The sequence below is a fragment of the Mustelus asterias genome, chromosome 25, assembly GCF_964213995.1.
Source record: "Mustelus asterias chromosome 25, sMusAst1.hap1.1, whole genome shotgun sequence".
Classification (NCBI taxonomy): domain Eukaryota; kingdom Metazoa; phylum Chordata; class Chondrichthyes; order Carcharhiniformes; family Triakidae; genus Mustelus; species Mustelus asterias.
Window position 1 is genome coordinate 24519267 of NC_135825.1, and position 17513 is coordinate 24536779.

At 42.1% G+C, this 17513-nt stretch overlaps 1 protein-coding gene across 1 annotated transcript in view; it reads left to right on the forward strand.

The window, feature by feature from the left end:
• Positions 1–640: 640 nt before the first annotated feature.
• The window catches only part of elapor1 (endosome-lysosome associated apoptosis and autophagy regulator 1), a 131199-nt gene continuing 114326 nt past the window's right edge, over positions 641–17513 (forward strand). Inside the window, exon 1 of the mRNA XM_078242270.1 lies at positions 641–850. Within this exon, the coding sequence (XP_078098396.1) occupies positions 728–850 (123 nt within the window). The 5' untranslated portion in view covers positions 641–727. The remainder of the gene's footprint in view (positions 851–17513) is intronic.

The following is a 17513-nucleotide window of genomic DNA, read 5'->3' on the forward strand; positions in this document are numbered from 1 at the left end:
AAATCGAAACAAAATCCTGGCTCAGAGCACTGTGTTGTGTTCAGCTCAGTGTGATCACTTAGAAACAATGAACGTGTGCTACATAGGGGCAGTTTAAATCTGAACAACGTCAGAACATCCTGTTGTTTAGTTTTACATTTGTGCTTGTTTGGAACCCGAAATGGAATTTCCAAAGTGATCAGTTTAGATTCAGCGCTCGGAATTGAATTGTTTAAAGTACAGAACGTGGAATTCTGATTCCAGAGATTCGACTCCAAGCATTTACTTGTCATTTCTGTCTCTCCCTCTCTCTCTTCTGCACCTCTGGCACAATGTTGGGATGATGTAGCAGCCACAATGTGTCCCGCCGCCGGGCGTTGCAAGCTCATTTGGAAAATGAAACATAACTTTGCTGCATTTGTTGGATGGAGTGAATCGCCCACAAGGAAGGTGGACGGCGTGACCTGCTCTCTCTCTGCGTCTTTGTAAGGTGGCGCACCTGTCACTGTGTGTGTGTGTGTCTAGGGCTCGTCCCACCGACCTAGGTTTCGGGCATTTCCGTCAATTTCCGCAAACTGACGAACGCCGGCACCAGTTCATTTCCCCATCGGTGTCCACACACACACACACTTTGACAAGTCAAGAAGCACGGCGTGACAACCAGGAGGACGGGAGACGGCCTGACATCACCCAGTTTCCCCCCTGCATTTCGATTGCCCACTGCATCCATCTCTCAATCACGCCTGCCATGAATGGGGACACCTCGTTTCCTCGCTTCTTCTTTTGTGTTTTGCTTTTCTCAACAGGTTTTCTATTACAGCCTGGACCAAGCCTACAGCAGCAAACACACAATCTCCCAATTTGCAAAGAGGTAAGGTGCTTTCCTTATGGTATTCGATTCATCCCACACTCTTCGTAATGCTGCAGCTAGGGTTCAAAATATATAAGAAAATAATGTGTACAATTTGTTCCCGGTGTTTATTATTTTGAATTATCCTGTAAACAAGTGTGCAGAAGTATCAGATCAAGTTGTATGTGAATTGTGGTGATACACAGTTCTACTACAATATTAGTGATCTTAATTGTTTATGATTTATTTATTGTGGACAAATCATCCAAGTGAGGGATTTGACTTGTTTTATAATGTAAAGAAATCTGTCCATATGGAACATTTAGCAGTGGTCACATGACATATTAAGGAGCTTTAATGGTGACTGTGGAGTTAGTTTTAGGGGTTGTAAGCTGCAGGTTTTATTCTTCACAAATATTGACGGTTTGCGAGGGTCCTGTTGAAACAAAGGTGTTTTCCGTCCTTGCCTCTCAGTTGCAAGTGTTTCTCACAAACAAAAAGAACGCTTAAGTTCTTTCAACTCCTTCGGGTTACATCTCAAGTCCCATCAACGTGACCTGAAAAATATTCTCTTCCAAGCTTACTGTTTGTGAAAAAGAAAATTCTGCAGGTGGATTCCAGGCTTTTGGGGGTTCCATCAAGAGTCCTGTTGGCACCTGTTAAAAGTCCCTGTGTGCCAGTAAGAAAGTGCAGTACAGGAGTTTATGTCAACCGCTAGATGGTGTATGGAATACTGTGTGGCAAGTCACAGACGGAGGACTGGGTCTTATACTGTGAGATTGTAAACCTGCACAAAACTTGTTACGGAAGTTAAAACAGCAAATGCTGGAGAAACTCAGCAGGTCTGACAACATCTGTGAAGATAGAATAAAGCCAACGTTTCGAGTCAACGATGCTGTCAGACCTGCTGAAGTTACTTTTTTGTTTTTCTGTTTTTTTTCTGCTTTTGTTTTTCTGTTTTTAGTTTTTCTGTTTTTTTTCTGTTTTTGTTTCAGATTCCAGCATCTGCAGTATTTTGCTTTTATCTTGTTTCAGAAGTTATTTTTCCCAAAATGGAAAACACAATCCCTGGCCATTTTCAAAAGTAAGGAGTCTAACAACACCAGGTTAAAGCGCTGCTCCGAAAGCTAGTGGCGCTTGCTACCAAATAAACCTGTTGGACTTTAACCTGGTGTTGTTAGACTCCTTAATGTGTTTACCCCAATCCAACGCCGGCATCTCCACATCATTTTCAAAAGAGCAGTGAGCAGCAAAGCTAAGAAATGTGAGGTTCTGAACCATGGTATTTCAATGATGAATAGCCTTTCCTCTACGATGAACCTGTTAATTTGTGACCCCACATGTATTTGGGTGCAAATTATCCAGGACATATTTAAATGTTGTTTGTTTTTTTTTGATCAAATATTTCCTCTACTTTTTAAATGATGAATATTAGAATATCTGTAGTTGGAGCATCTATAGTGTGAATTAAAACAAAATCAGTTTAAAAAAAACTCTGGCAAAATATCACAAATTTTGCCACAGCCCTAAAAAAGATGTAACACTAAAAAGCCTTGAGGGTTTGACGTTCTTCTACTCTGCTTTTGATATTGAACAACAGGTGCACCAGCGTGCTTCATTGTTTGAGACAATGATGCAGGAGACATGAGCTGTTGCTGAATCTATTTGTCATCATTTTCAAACTTGATCTTAGCTTCTGGGAAAATGTCTGCACATTAAAATGGCAACAGGGGCAACAAAGGCAATTGAATGTTTAATTCTAGGTTACGATGACATCTACTTGACCAAAAAGGTCATTGGCATAACAGTTTTTGGCACATTCACCCGCTGCCTCTCCTTTCACGTCATGGGGCAGAGGGACAACCTTTGATGTGATAGATCAAAACAATGGTGAAAATATGTCCACCTGGCCTGTGTTCACACAAGAGAGTTCTTACAAAGGGCAGAATTAGAATCATAGAATCCTTACAAGGCAGAAGGAGGCCATTTGGCCCCTGGCCCTAACCCCGTAACCCCACGTATTTACCATTCTGACCCTGACATTAAGGGGCAATTGAGCATAGTCAATCCACCTAACCTCTACATCTTTGGACTGTGGGAAGAACCGGAGCACCTGGAGGAAACCCACGCAGATACAGGGAGAACGTGCAAACTCCAAAAAAACAGGCACCCGAGGCCGGAATCAAACCCAGGTCCCTGGCGCTGCAAGGCAGCAGTGCAAACCATTGTGTCACCATGCATTGGTGCCTAAGCAGCTGCAAGTACAATCACCAAAGTTGGCGAGATAGAAATCTGGGGTGTGCATGTGGCCAGAATTAAGGAATGCAGAGACCTCGGACTGTCATAGGGATGGAAGAGGTGACAGGAATAGGGAGCAACATGACCACAGAGATTGAACACAAAGGTGAGAGGAACTTGGGTTGAGGTTGGATATGGGCAAAGAGTTATGGATGAACTCAAGCTTACTCAAGAATGGTCTCTGTTGTAGCAGCTCCCTTATAAGTGCATCTTGCCTGACATCCTTGTTTGTTATTCATAGAATCGTAGAATCCTACAGTGCAGAAAGAGGCTATTCAGCCCATCGTGTCTGCACTGACCACAATCCCACCCAGGCCCTATCCCCATAAGCCCATGCATTTACCCTCGATAGTCCCCCTGACACTAAGGAGCAATTTAGCATGGCCAATCCACCTGCCCCGCACATCTTTGGACTGGCAAATCCTTCAGGCATGTCCTTCAACATGCTGCCTCTGAATAAATTATGTTTGGCAATTCGCAGGCCCTATTAGTTGCATGTTAACACATGGATATCACTCTTCAAAACAAGGAAAGGAAATTTGCCAGCTGTCCGTTTAAATAATTTCATTTTTAAAGACACAATGCTGGACACCAAATGTACATGAAAAAAAACATTGAGTGCACTTTTGGTATGAAGTTCAAAAATGCCTTGTAATGCTATAGCTTCCTGAACCAGGTATTCCTCCTTGTTAGAAATAAGTAACGTGCACATTATTGGCAGAGTGTGCACAGCTGATCTTCTTCCACCTATTTATATTTCTGATTGTGCCAATCTGGGGCATAAGCAAACTTGAAAAACAGCCTGTGCGAGTTTTGAATTCCAGAAGTCAATCAGAGACTGACATGAAGAGGAAATAAGATGCTAGATCAAATGAAAAGAGAGAAAAACTGGAAAATGGGTATGTGCTTGGTTACAGAAAGCATTGCGGTTGCCTGAGAACAGGCTCCCCCAGTCCTTCCACAACTGATAACTAGACATTTTTGGAAATGTTCCTGTTAGTAATACCTTTACATGAGAGTGCACCTGCATGGAGGGTTCATATTCTCCAAAAATGAAACATTATTAATATTGGATTTGCATTATTTTCTCATTCAATGGAGTCAGTGGGAAAGGCTCTGTTGTAATACATTTTCTGAGAAAATCTCATACGAGCAACATTGGCCAGAACTTTCCGACTGTTCATGCCAGTAGAATGTCTCATTCCGTTGCAGTGAATGGAGATTTGGCTTGAGGCCAAATTCTCCGTCTTAGCTGCAGCGGGAGCGTGGCGTAAACGGGCGGTAAGATCATGTCCATTGTTTCTAATTGAACCACAGAGGCTAATGCCGGAATTCTGCCACCCTGCCTGCCACGGAATCGGAGCGGATTATGGGCAGAAAACAGAAATGTCCATTGACCTTGGACGGGAATTTCCGGTCTCGCTTGAGTGAAGCTGTAAAATCCTGCCCATTGTTTCAGTTTGTGCTTCCCGTTTGTGTGTTGACATCAAAAAACAGAATAGACCCCCAGTTAAGATCACCATATGGGAAAGTGGTGGCATAGTAGCGATGTCATTAGATTAGTAATCCAGAGGCCCAGGCTAATGCTCTGCAGAGAGGGGTTTGAATCCCACCACCACAGCTAATGGAATTTAAATTCAGTTTATACATTTGAAACCAATAAGTAATAGTGACCATTAAATCATTGTTGATTGCCATAAAAACTCATCTGGTTCACCAATGTCCTTTTAGATAACGAAATCTGCCACCCCTTCCTGGTCTGGCCTACATGTGACTCCAGAACCACAGCAGTGTGGTTGATTCTTAAAGAGCCTAGCAAGCAACTCAGTCATATCAAACTGATAGCCTACAAAAAAAGGAATGAAACCAAATGGATCACCCGGCATCGACCTAGGCCCCGGAAACAACAATGACGAACCCAGCATCGTTGGCCCTACAAAGTTCTCCTCATGGACATCAGGAGGCTTGTGCCAAAATTGGGAGAGCTGTCCCACAGACTGGTCAAGCAACAGCTTGGCATAGTCATACTCACTGAATCATATCTTACAGATATTGTCCCAGACAACACCATCTCGATCAATGGGACAGGACATGCCCACCAGAGGTACACAGTCAGGAAGGAGTTGTGCTGGAGGGTCTCAACATTGACTCAGGATCCCATGAAATGTCATGGCACCAGGTTAAATTTGTGAAGGAAACCTCCAGCTAATTGTTACCTATTGTCCTCTCACTGTTGAATCCGTACACCTCCTTGTTGAACATTACTTGGAGGAAGCACTGAGGTGATGAGGGCATAGAATGTAATCTGGCTGGGGGACTTCAACATCCATCACTAAGAGTGGCTTGGTCGCACCACTGAGCCTTAAAGGACATAGCTGCTAGACTGGGTCTGGTGGTGGGAAAACCAACAAGAGAGAAAAAGCTACTTGACCTCATCCTCACCAATCTGCCAGCCACAGATGCACCTGCCCATGACAGTGTTAGTAGGAGTGACCACTGCACAGTCCTTGTGGAGACAAAGTCCTGTTTTCACATTGAGAATTTCCTCCATCATGTTGCGTGGCACTACCACCATGTTAAATGGGGTAGATTTTGAACAGATCCAGCAACTCAAAACTGGGCATCCATGAGGTAATATGGGCCGTCTTCAGCAGCAAAATTATATGCAACAATAATCTGTTATCTCATGGCCTAGAATATCCCCACTCCACCATATCATCAAGTCAAAGTTTCAACTGTGTTTCAATGAAGAATGCAGGAGGCCATGCCAGGTGCAGAACTAGACACACATAAAAATGAGATGCCAACCTGGCTAAGCTACAATACAGGACTAAATTGAGAGAGGTGGAAACTCAACGAGACCTTGGTGTCCTTGTGCATCAGTTCCTGAAAGTAAGTGCACAGGTACAGCAGGCAGTAAAGAAAGCAAATGGTATGTTGGCCTTCATAGTGAGAGGATTTGAGTATAGGGATAGGGATGTTTTGCTGCAATTGGTAGGTCACATCTGGAATATTTTGTGCAGTTTGGGGTGTCCTTATCTGAGGAAAGACTTCCTTTCTACAGAGGGAGTACAGCAAAGGTTTACCAGGCTGATTCCCAGGATGGCAGGTCTGTCATATGGAGAGAGACTAAATTGGTTAGGATTATATTCACTGGAGTTTGGAAGAGTGAGAGGGGATCTCATAGAAACGTATAAAATTCTAACAGGATTAGACAGGGTAGATTCAGAAAAAATGTTCCCAATGGTGGAGGAGTCCAGAACTAGGGGTCATAGTTTGAGGATAAGGGGTAAACCTTTTAGAACTGAGGTGAGGAGACATTTTTTCACCCAGAGGATGGCGAATGTGTGCAATTCACTACCACAGAATGTAGTTGAGGCCAAAATGTTGTCTGATTTCAAGAAGAAATTAGATAATTTTGGGCTAAAGGGATCAAGGAATATGGGGGGGGGGGAAAGGGGGGAAAGGGGGATCAGGATGTCGAATTTGATGATCAGCCATGATCAAAGTGAATGGCAGAGCAGGCTCGAAGAGCCGAATGACTTCTGCTTCTATTTTCTATGTTTCTACCACCTCATCAGTCTACCTTTGACCATCAGTAAAGTTATGGAAGGGGTCGTTGACAGTGCTACCTATTTGTACTTATTCAGCAATAATCTGCGATCTGATACTCAATTTGGGTTCCACCAGAGTCACTCAGCTCCTGATCTTGTTACAGCCTTAGTCCAAACATGGACAGAAGAGCTGAACTCCAGAAGTAAGCTGAGAGTGACTGTCCTTAACGTCAAGGTAGTATTTGACTGAGTGGGGCATCGAGGAGCCTGAGCAAACCTCACATCCATCATTATGTCAGAAGGTGGGTGTTCGCTAATGATTGCACAATGTTCAGAACCATTCACAACTCCTCCGATAAATGTCCAAATGCAGCAAGACCTGGATAACATTCAGGCTTGGGGCTGAAAGGTTGCAAGTACCATTCCCACCACACAAGTGCTAGGCAACAAGCATCTCCTACAAGAGAGAATACGACCATCTCCCCTTGACATTCCCATTACTGAATCCTCCATTACCTACAGTAACCAGAAACTGAACTGGACCAGCCATATAATTACTGAGGCTACAAGAGCAGGTCAAGGGCTAGGAATTCTGCGGCGAGTAACTCACCTCCTGACTCTTCAAACCCTATCAACCATCTACAAGGCACAAGTCAGGAGTATGATGGAATACTTTCCACTGAGTGCAGCTCCAACAACACTCAAGAAACTCAATTTGAACAGAAAATGAATAGAAAAAGTCTGCGATGAGCACATTTTAACAGATTCCTTTCATATTGCTCACTTTCATTTCATCTGGAGAAAGCTTGCCCAGAATTCTGCAAATGCTCTCAATTGGAAATATGCAGTAGTAAACTACCGATACTGCCTGTGTCTCTGTGTGTATCTCCCTGCTTGTGACTCAGTTCAAAAACATGGCTGACTGGGGATTAAACTTTTTCTTCTCAGTCTGTGCCCTCACGTCTTGTTGCAGAGGTGTACCAAATATGAGATCCAAGTCTTCTAATCTGGTGCTTGAAGGCCCAGCAATGAAGTCCCGCTAGTGCGTAAATTTCTATTTTGACTCCCTGGTAATTTGTAAAATTATTTCTTTTTTTCCATTTACGGGACATGGGCATCACTGGCTGGCCAGCATTTATTGCCCCTCCCTAGTTACCCTTGTTCAGGGGGCAGTTGAGGGTCAACCACATTGCTGTGGCTCTGGAGTCACCTGTAGACCAGACCAAGTAAGGACAGCAGATTTCCTTCCCGAAGGGAAATGGATCAACCAAATAGGTTTTCCAACAATTATCAGTAAATTCTTAATTCCAGATATTTCTTATCGAATTCAACTTCCACCATCTGCCATGGCCGGATTCGAACCCGGGTCCTCAGAACATTAATGAGCTGAGTTTCTGGATTAATACCACTACGCCTTCACCACCCCCCTTACTATTACATCTGTAGTCACTAAATGTTAAATGAAGATCCCGATATCTGTCAGCATTAGCAACTTGCGATATATATAAATGGGCAGGAACATGGATTTAAGTTTTACATGTGGTCTCCCATACGTACAATGGTACATATCTGAACAGCCCACAGAGACAAAAGTTTGGGCTTTAGTCCTTATTCCAAGCACAGGTTGTACTTTTCCAATCCAGCCTTTATTACTTAGCAAACAGAATAAGCCTCTTCCAAGACCAATGCTACTGTATAGCTTTGTCAACCAGTTTTTGTTATGCATTAGAATGAACTTAAAACTTGTGGCATGCCATGAAAATCTCCATTACAATTGAAATGGGCGAAAGGAGATTATTTTCTAGCTCATCAGTAATTCACTTCCATGATACTTGTGAGTCAGAAGTGTTTTGCTCGTGAAGTAAATTCCAGCTTCTGTGCTGAATAACCTTCGAATATGCAAGCAAGTAAAAGGGTGTGTTTTGTTTACATTAATATAATGCTTAACTAAGAGCAAATACTTCTTTTTAAGCTAAACTCAGATGATATTACAGAAAGGAAAGTTCATAAGCGCAATAGAAAAAAGTAAAAATAGTTATCAAACTGCATTGTAAAATAAATTGTTGAAAATCTGAAATATGTTGCAATCTGTACGTTATGAGCAATGCCTGATACAATAATCTGTTGTATTTTCTGAAACTCATGTAATCTCTGTATGTTTCATTGGGACTGTAATGAAGCCATGCACTGGAAACATACAGGGAAAAGTATCTAATCCACCCAGTCAGAACAGGGTATTTTTCACTGCCAACCATTTCCTATTACAAAATGTTATGCTCAATTAAAGTCAATGAAGGCTAAAAGTAGGCAGCATATATATATATATAAAATGGTAGCCAACTCACACCTGGCCCTTGTCAGCAGGTTGCTGAGATTAAAATTACCCCCATAGTATCACAGAGTGCAAGTTTGGATGTTCAGAATGTGCAGATTATTTTTCTGCAAATATCACACTTCTGACCAACTATGCCTCTATGCCCTCCATTACTGACGTTTTCATAGATTTTCTGCTCTGTTCACTATAACATATTGTTGGAAATGAGAACATGGGAGAGAATTTCTTGTACGCATTAAACAAAAGATTAAAGTCGGAACTAGTAACTTATCTGCGGCACTGCTCAGGTCATGGAGCCCTGAAAATTCTCCTGTTGCTTGGGGAGCTTTGGTACTGATCTCAGACTTTGTGTCAGTCAGGCTTGAAGGATGGCAAATTGCCAGCTGTTCCAGGTACTTGTCAGTGAAGGCCAAACAGTAAAACAAAAACATCATGGGCGCAGCATTACAACAAGCCAAGTAAGAACCACAAATTCACTGTCGGAAGTAAAGATACGTTTTGCAGTCATGAAAATAACTAAGAAAAGGAAGAAGGGGCGATTAGGAGGCAAGTTTGGGGGAGAATAAACAAGTAAAATATTTGGAACTGAATGACTTGAGTCTGCCCTGTCACAGGTTCGATAAAAATCAGGCCTTTATAAAGTTACAGCCAATTTAAGATGGCAGTTTCACAAGAATTAAACTATGACTTTGAAATCTGACTATACCAAGGGCTGAGCATAGCAAATGCACTTAATATTTACATACGACTAAAGTAATTGATACATCACTGAACAATTACAATATGTTTTAATATGTTAGAGGTTTGTCCTATCTCAATAACATCTACTGTGGTGTTTTTATTTCTTGCACAAGAGTGTTGATTACCTTGGGGTTGTGAAGCTGAAAGGTCAAAACCAAGTGAGCAGGTATAATTCTCCACAATTCATGGAAAGACCCAAATGGCGCACATTGTTTTTAGAGGGACCAATCCTAAGCTTTTGCCTGAGTCAATAGATCTCGTGCTTTCAGTGCATATATCCCCCTTCAGAAAAATTACATTCTCCATATTTTTGAGGTTGAGTATGCAACAAAATAATTTTGTTAACCAGCTTAGTCAAAATATTTTAACAATTTTCTTCTGGTTTCGGTTCCCAATACCATCCCAAGGAGGTCTTATGGCTCAGTGGCAGAACCCCTACCTCTTGACCAGAAGCTCCGGGTTCAAATCCAATGCTAGGACTTGTTGGCCACAGAAGGAACATTCATAATTTGGTTCAACGGGCTGATAACCAGCTCAGGAATCCTCCCACCACTCTCCTCCCCCCCCAAAACTATATCCCAAAGGGTAAAACAGCCTGGGCATGAAGATACATTATAAGACTACCACTGCCACAAAGAGGACTCGGCATCCTCCATTTCTGATGAACCCAAATACATCCATGAGCAATATTTAATTTTTCTACCTATATTTGTGCTGATTTTTCCAAACGTTTCAATTGTTAAGCTGCCACCAGGCGTGACTTGTCATTAAGTGTTCAGAATTTGAGGGATGCTCAAACCTATCTAATTCTGCATAAATTACCCTTAATTGCCTTTAACAAGTAGGATTCCACCCTATTTCCTAACATTTGTTCATCCATTTTTAGAATAGCAACAGTCATTCCAGAAGCACGAACTGCTGACAGATAAATCTTTCTCCTCAGCTGTTATGCTTTTAAGTCAACAAACAGTTATCTTTTCAATAAATTTACCAGTTTGAATTGGACCCCTACCTTCATACCATTTTGACAGAAGCAGTTTTTATCATTTTCAGAATTTATTTTCATGTATGCGAATTAAAGTTTTAAAGTTTATTTATTAGTGTCACAAGTAGGCTTACATCAACACTGCAATGAAGTTTCTGTGAAAATCCCCTAGTCGCCACACTCCGGCGCCTTTTCGGGTACACTGAGTGAGAATTTAGCATGGCCAATACACCTAACCAGCATGTCTTTCAGACTGTGGGAGGAAACTGGAGCACCTGGGGGAAACCCATGCAGACAAGGGGAGGGCTATTTTGGTTGGTGATTAGGACATTGCAAAAGTTATTGGTCAGAAATCTTTAGTACAAAAATAACTTGGGTTCGCATCTGAATTATTTTCTTCTAATTCTCCACCATCTTGGAAGGCATACAATATAGTTAATCATGTGTATTGTATCCAATTTTTTGGCCCAAAGTCGACTTGGAGGTTTTTCCGCATCCAATGACACAATAGGCAAAGCATTTGATTCCATTGCCGGAACTGTACTGGCATGCCTGCCCCGGAATCAGGGCAGGTGAGGCTCACAGAACGGCATTCTCCATTGGCCTCAGGCGGGATCTTAAGAGTCTTCGGGTGGGCGAGGCACGTAATTAGTTTTTCCTGGAACAGAGAGCTGGTCTGGCATCAGGAACTCTAGGTTGAAGGGCGCCATTCCACATCAGGCATGGTTGACCAGACGACTCACCGGATCTTACTGTCTGCCTTTGGCATATTGGAAGGAGTTACAGGTTGATAATCAACCGGTTTGGTTGTGTTGTAAATGCACCTGCCATGACCATCAAATCCTGAAATGGGACTCAAACCGAGAACCTCTGACTCAGAGGAATGCTACCCACTGCATCACGAGACCTCCCTCCTGAATTGGGATACTGTCAGATCTCAACATCTTAATGGAAAAGAATGGTGCCAAAATTTACTTTTTGGCGAGTGTTCTTTCTCTTTCATTAAAACCTCGGCTAATCAAAATGAGATCAGTTTGAATGTTTAAAAAGTATTTTACAATGTTCACAGTCAATTGATAGAATGAACCTCAAATATGGCTTGTTGAGAGCAATGGTCGAGGATCATTGGAACTGTGTATAAATGCTTTAGGACTAAGTAAACTGAACAATTTATTTGAGATTCTGAGCCACATAAACTTTGCCTTAGTGCTCCGTAACCAATGTACCCGCATTTAAGCTTCTATTCCCCCACAATTTTCACCTGTGTCCTTGGGTGTATCACTCTTGAGGAAGGGATATGCAGCTCTTTCACAAAAACGTTTCCAACTTTCCTTTCTATTGACAACCTTTCTCGAAATTTTATAAAATGTCAATGCAGATGATGCATGTGTATTCTGTCAAAATAAAATTGACAAAACTGCTCCCTTTTTAAAGGGACATAACCAGTAGACTCCAAATACTAAGTAAAACCTCATATTGTTGGTGTTGTCTATACATTCCAGTCCCTCCCTCCAGTGCCCACTGGCTGCTGAAGGCCTCAAACATAACAGTGGACATAGCATACTCCCTGTTCAGTGACCCGGGCACATATACAGCTGTCAAAGAAATTCAGGCAGTTGAGTTGAACAAATTCAAACAAGTCCAAAGACGTGCAGGTTAGGTGAATTGGCCATGCTAAATTGTCCCTCAGTGTACCCTAACAGGCGCCGGAATGCGACAAGTAAGGGAATTTCACAATAACTTCATTGCAGTGTGAATGTAAGCCTCCTTATGACTAATAAATAAATTTTGAAAAAATATCCTTTGGGCAGGCCCACCAGCAGCAGCCCCATGAGATAGTTCATGCTTGCTCCTCTCCTCCACACCAGGCAGCAAAGAATCAGGAGCGTGCTCCCTCCCTTGTGGACCCCCATTTTCACCAGATGGCAGGGCAGAATGGCAGGTGTCCAGTTCAGAAGACAATAGGTGATGGAATAGAATAAACAAAACCTCTCCACAAAGAGTAGAAAGGAATGGAGGGGCATTTTAAAGAGACTGCTCTAATTGTGAGTGTTATGATGGCTATGAGGGATGGTCAATAGATCTCCCTGTGGGCCTCCTTGAATACGAGCTCCACTATTAGGCAAGTGGAGGCTTACCAAATAGGGAAGGAGCAGTGGGGGCCAGTTGGGTGGGTGGGGGAATTAAACCAGCTGGCTCCACTCAGACTGGCAGTCAAAGTGTTTCGGGTGTGACTGGTATATTGCAGCTGCTGAGCGGCACTTTGAGCAGGTTGTAAATAAAGGATGACGGTGACGGAAGACTGGCCTCAGTAAGATTATTACAGTGTGCATGGACTCCATCTTTAAAGTTACAAAGCCATTGCTCAGAATGGATCGGGTGACCCCCCAAATCTGTTCCTTGCTTCCTCCAAAAACCAAAATTCAGAATCCAATTCAAGGTCAAGGCAGAGATTTTGTGTCTTCATGGAACGAAAAGTTCCACATGAATGGAGTCAACTCAGTGGGATCACTCCAAAAGGGTGAGCTTCCTCAACATTCTTGGTGGAATTAGGAGAGTGTAAATTTTAGAACCTGGACGACGTGGTGGCGAGCTGGATTTACACCAGATAATCTCAACCTGCAGCCTCAGTTATTTTCAGCTTTAGCTAAGGATAATTGATCTCCATTAAGCCAATTAGCTCAATAAGCTTGTAAGATCTGGAAGCAAAATGTTTTCCTCCTTCAGGGAAATGAAGTTAAATAGTGACTTCCATTAGAATTGGGAAGGAATGTTACTTCATTCACACATTGTTATCATATGGCAATGAGCAGCTTTGTTCCCTTAAGCACAGATAGTCACTTAATAATAGGTCATGTTGATGGGTGAAAGGATTTTCTTTTCTAAAACAGCTGAAGTTGACAGTCTCCCTGAGGAGAAGAGGAGAAATAGTCTTTAATGTTTCAACAGAATGCCCTGGGAGTGAGTTCATGTTTCTTGTGGAATTAAGTTGAGTCCCGAGTAGTTTTCTTTTATCATTTGTAATCCTCAAAATGAGTTTTTGCAAAGTTAAAAAGTTAATTCAATCTTTTTTTCCAATAATAGATTATTCACTGGTATAGAACTTGTTCTAAAACACGAGGAAAATTTGGGATTGAAATTCCTTTGGGATCTTCTGCTTTCATTCCTGTGGGTAATAGGTAGAATCTCTGTGCTGACTCCATTCGGGCAAAATTTCTAATTAGCACAAGACCACAAAATCTCTGCCATGATGATGGAGGGCCAGTTGTAAAAATTCCTGCACCCCTTACTTGCATTCCTGCACCCCTTACTTGGGCATCTACATAAGTAGGACTGGAATGAGGGTAAAGACACCTAATGTTTAAAATTCCCATTGTCTGGGTCCAAGAGGGACCCACGATTACAGTAGAGGGAAAAAAGCTGTTCAAGCTTACAAACCAAAACATGTGCCACTCATGGTTCAGTGGTCACACATTTGCCACTCGAGTTAGAAGGTTGTGGGTTCAATTTTCATTAAAGAGAACTTGAGGTCTCTGCGAGGAGAATGCTTTTTATTGAAACTTTCTCTCAACTAGACTTCATTGACATGCACCGTCAGCCTGTGCTGATACAGGTTTACAGCTGCATGAGTGATGATATTGCTCGCTCAGCCACTCTCTTCAATGCACCCTCTTCACTGCCAGACTGCTCCCTGCAATGATGAAGAGAGCTGAGTAGGCTACTGTTCTACAAAGTAGTTCACTATGAACTTGCTATTTATATTCCTCCATATATCCAACCAGCTCTTCAATGATGTGCACTGGCATATCTACACCTTCATACCAAATACCATAAGCAATTGGAATAAATTCCCTTCCCACCCCAGAAATAACTAACCAAACCACAGGCATTTAAAATATACATGGAAAGTGGGAAACAAAAGCAGGTATTGTAAGGCAAGTGTGCAACATGGAAGTTGCACAACCTCATGATGATGATGATAAAAACAGATAAACTGGGCAGGTCTGGCAACATCAGTGGAGGGAGAAACAAGAGTTAACATTTTGAGTCTATGTGACTTCTTCAGAATGAAAACGTGGGGTCAGTCAAAAGACAGTTGATGATGAAAGAAATGTGGCTGTGGAAGTGAGCTTTTCAAAAAACCAGGAGGGAAATGGAGTGCAGTGAAGGTGGGCATGGTAAACAAGAGAAATGGGAACCCCAATGGAGAGAACAGCAGTACTTCTTATAGGCAAGCATTCCCAGAAGAGAAATGGTAATTCACGCAGCCTGACCATCCAGGGAAGTATGGTGTGGTCTGGGGAGGGGTGGGATGGTCTTCTCATGTTGCACCTCCATTCTTCTGGTTGCTGCATCCTCACTACATGGTTCCTTTAAAGGGAGAGTCTTTCACTGAAGAGTGAGGATCGTCGTCATGCCAATCCAAAAGCAGGGCAATAATGATATGGCTGGGGTTAACAGTCATGGTCAATCTCACTCTGCTAAGAATGGGTCCCTGATCCACTGCTCTCCACCCCCTCGTAGCCCCCAAATATCATCATGTTCTGTGAGCAGTTTGGTTTCTTTAAAATTCTGCCCAAAGATTTAGATTGGAGCAACACTGCCTAGTGGTATTATCGCTAGATTATTAATCCAAAAACTCAGCTGATGTTCTGGAGACCCGATTTTGAATCCCACCATGGCAGATGGTAGAATTTGAATTCAAATAAAATATTCCAAAAAGAAATCTGGAATTAAGAGTTAACTGATGACCATAAAACCATTGTCGATTATTGGAAAAACCCCTCTGGTTCACTAATGTCCTTTAGGGAAGGAAAATCTGCCATCCTTACCTGGTCTGGCCTACATGTGACTCCAGAGCCACAGCAATGTGGTTGACTCTCAACTGCCCTCTGGCAACTAGGGATGGGCAATAAATGCTGGCCAGCCGGCGACAACCATGTCCCATGAATGGATTTTAAAAAGTATGCGCTGTGGGCATCTTGTGACTTCAATCATTAACGTACAAATCACGTGAAACTTGGTTGCCTATCATGTATTTGGTTAAGAAAAAGAATAGTTGGTTTCTAGTAGGTCCAATGTATCATCTTTGGATAATTTCATAATACTGCCTGAAAGAGATTGGAGAATTAACGAAGATTTCAACAGTGCAGTGACAGGTCACATCTCCATGTCATTGATGTTATTAAGAGGAGACACAGCAAACTGAATTAAGGTATGCTTTTGACTTATTTTTAGTTATAGCATGACGGAAAGCAGAACTTTCTGAATACGTACACGCGTTAAGTAAAGACAGTAATGATTCTTACCCATATAAGCTTGAATTGGGTAAAAGCTTGGCCATGCCTTTTTGTACCAAGGTAACATTCACTGGCTAATATAGAATCCTGAATTGAATCATTAAATAACATTTCTCAGAGAATGTCCAGGTATTTGAGTACTACAATTGTGCTTTTATGCACTTATCAGTAAATCCTGCAGTAGAGAATATTGAGTAAAGTTTTCGATTAAACCAGCAGTTCGTCTTTTGCTTTTTCCCATACTCAGAATTAAGTGTTCTCTGAAATGATAATGACAATTAGCAAGAGCACTGGAAAGAGTTCCTCTGTGCAGATAATTGACTATCTTTGTGAAAATAAACATGTGCCCCTCGATTTTAGATGGCCTTATACGTGGTAACATTAGCACCTGGCTGAGTTCACATGACTATGTAAAGATCAGAAACATTCTTATTGTGTAGAACTTTTATTATTTTTTCAATTTCACCATTTATAAGATTATGTACTCTGCCGGACACAAGCAAAAACCAGTAGCGTTGAATTGAATTTATGATCCCCTCAGACTAAAATGATTAGCTGAAGAGCTGCAAGTTTGATAAAATGGATTTTTCTCTTTCCTGCTAATGGACTTCAAATACTGTGACCAATTTGATGTAGAGAGGCTGGAATGAGACTGCAGCATAGCTGCAGAATCGATTTACAGCCAGTCATATCTGATTTATATTGCCTGGCTGGTAGGATGTACGTTCTCAAACCACTAAAATAACTGTGTTGAAGTTTATGAAGTGCTCAAGATGGACGGTTCAATGGACAAAATGTAAAATGTCTAACCCAGTCCGAGCTGCCCTCCCATAATATGTTTTTACACCAGCATCTTCTGGATTCTGAAAAGAACTTGGCTCTGACATCTCAATTTGGGTCAATTGTACAAAGGCACACCACATCTACAATTTTCTGTCAGTAATTTTAATGGAAAGAAAGTTATGGGAGTGGTGTGCCTAAATTCCTGACATGTTGCATGATAGGAGAAGCTCTGCAATGGGAGCAGAAATGTGCAAAATTACCATTTGTGCTCATTCTTCTGTCATGGTAAATTGGAATCTATTGTGTAATGACACAAATGTGGTAGCAGAGTGACGCCTTTAACCTTTTGTGCATCATATACTCAAGGGATCCAGGTTCAATTCTGGCTTTGGGTCACTGTCTGTGTGGAATTTGCACATTCTCCCCTTGTCTGCATGGGTTTCCTCCGGGTGCTCTGGTTTCCTCCCACACTCAAAAGATGTGTAGGTTAGGTTGATTGGCCATGCTAAATTGCTCCTTAGTGTCCCAAGATGTGCAGGTTAGGGGGATTCGTGGGGTAAATAACATGGGGTTACGGGGATAGGGCCTGGGCGGTATTGTTATCAGTGTAGACTCGATGGGTTGAATGGCGGCCTGCTGCACTGTAGGGATTCTATGATCCTATGATATATGTAGAAGTGCTGGATTC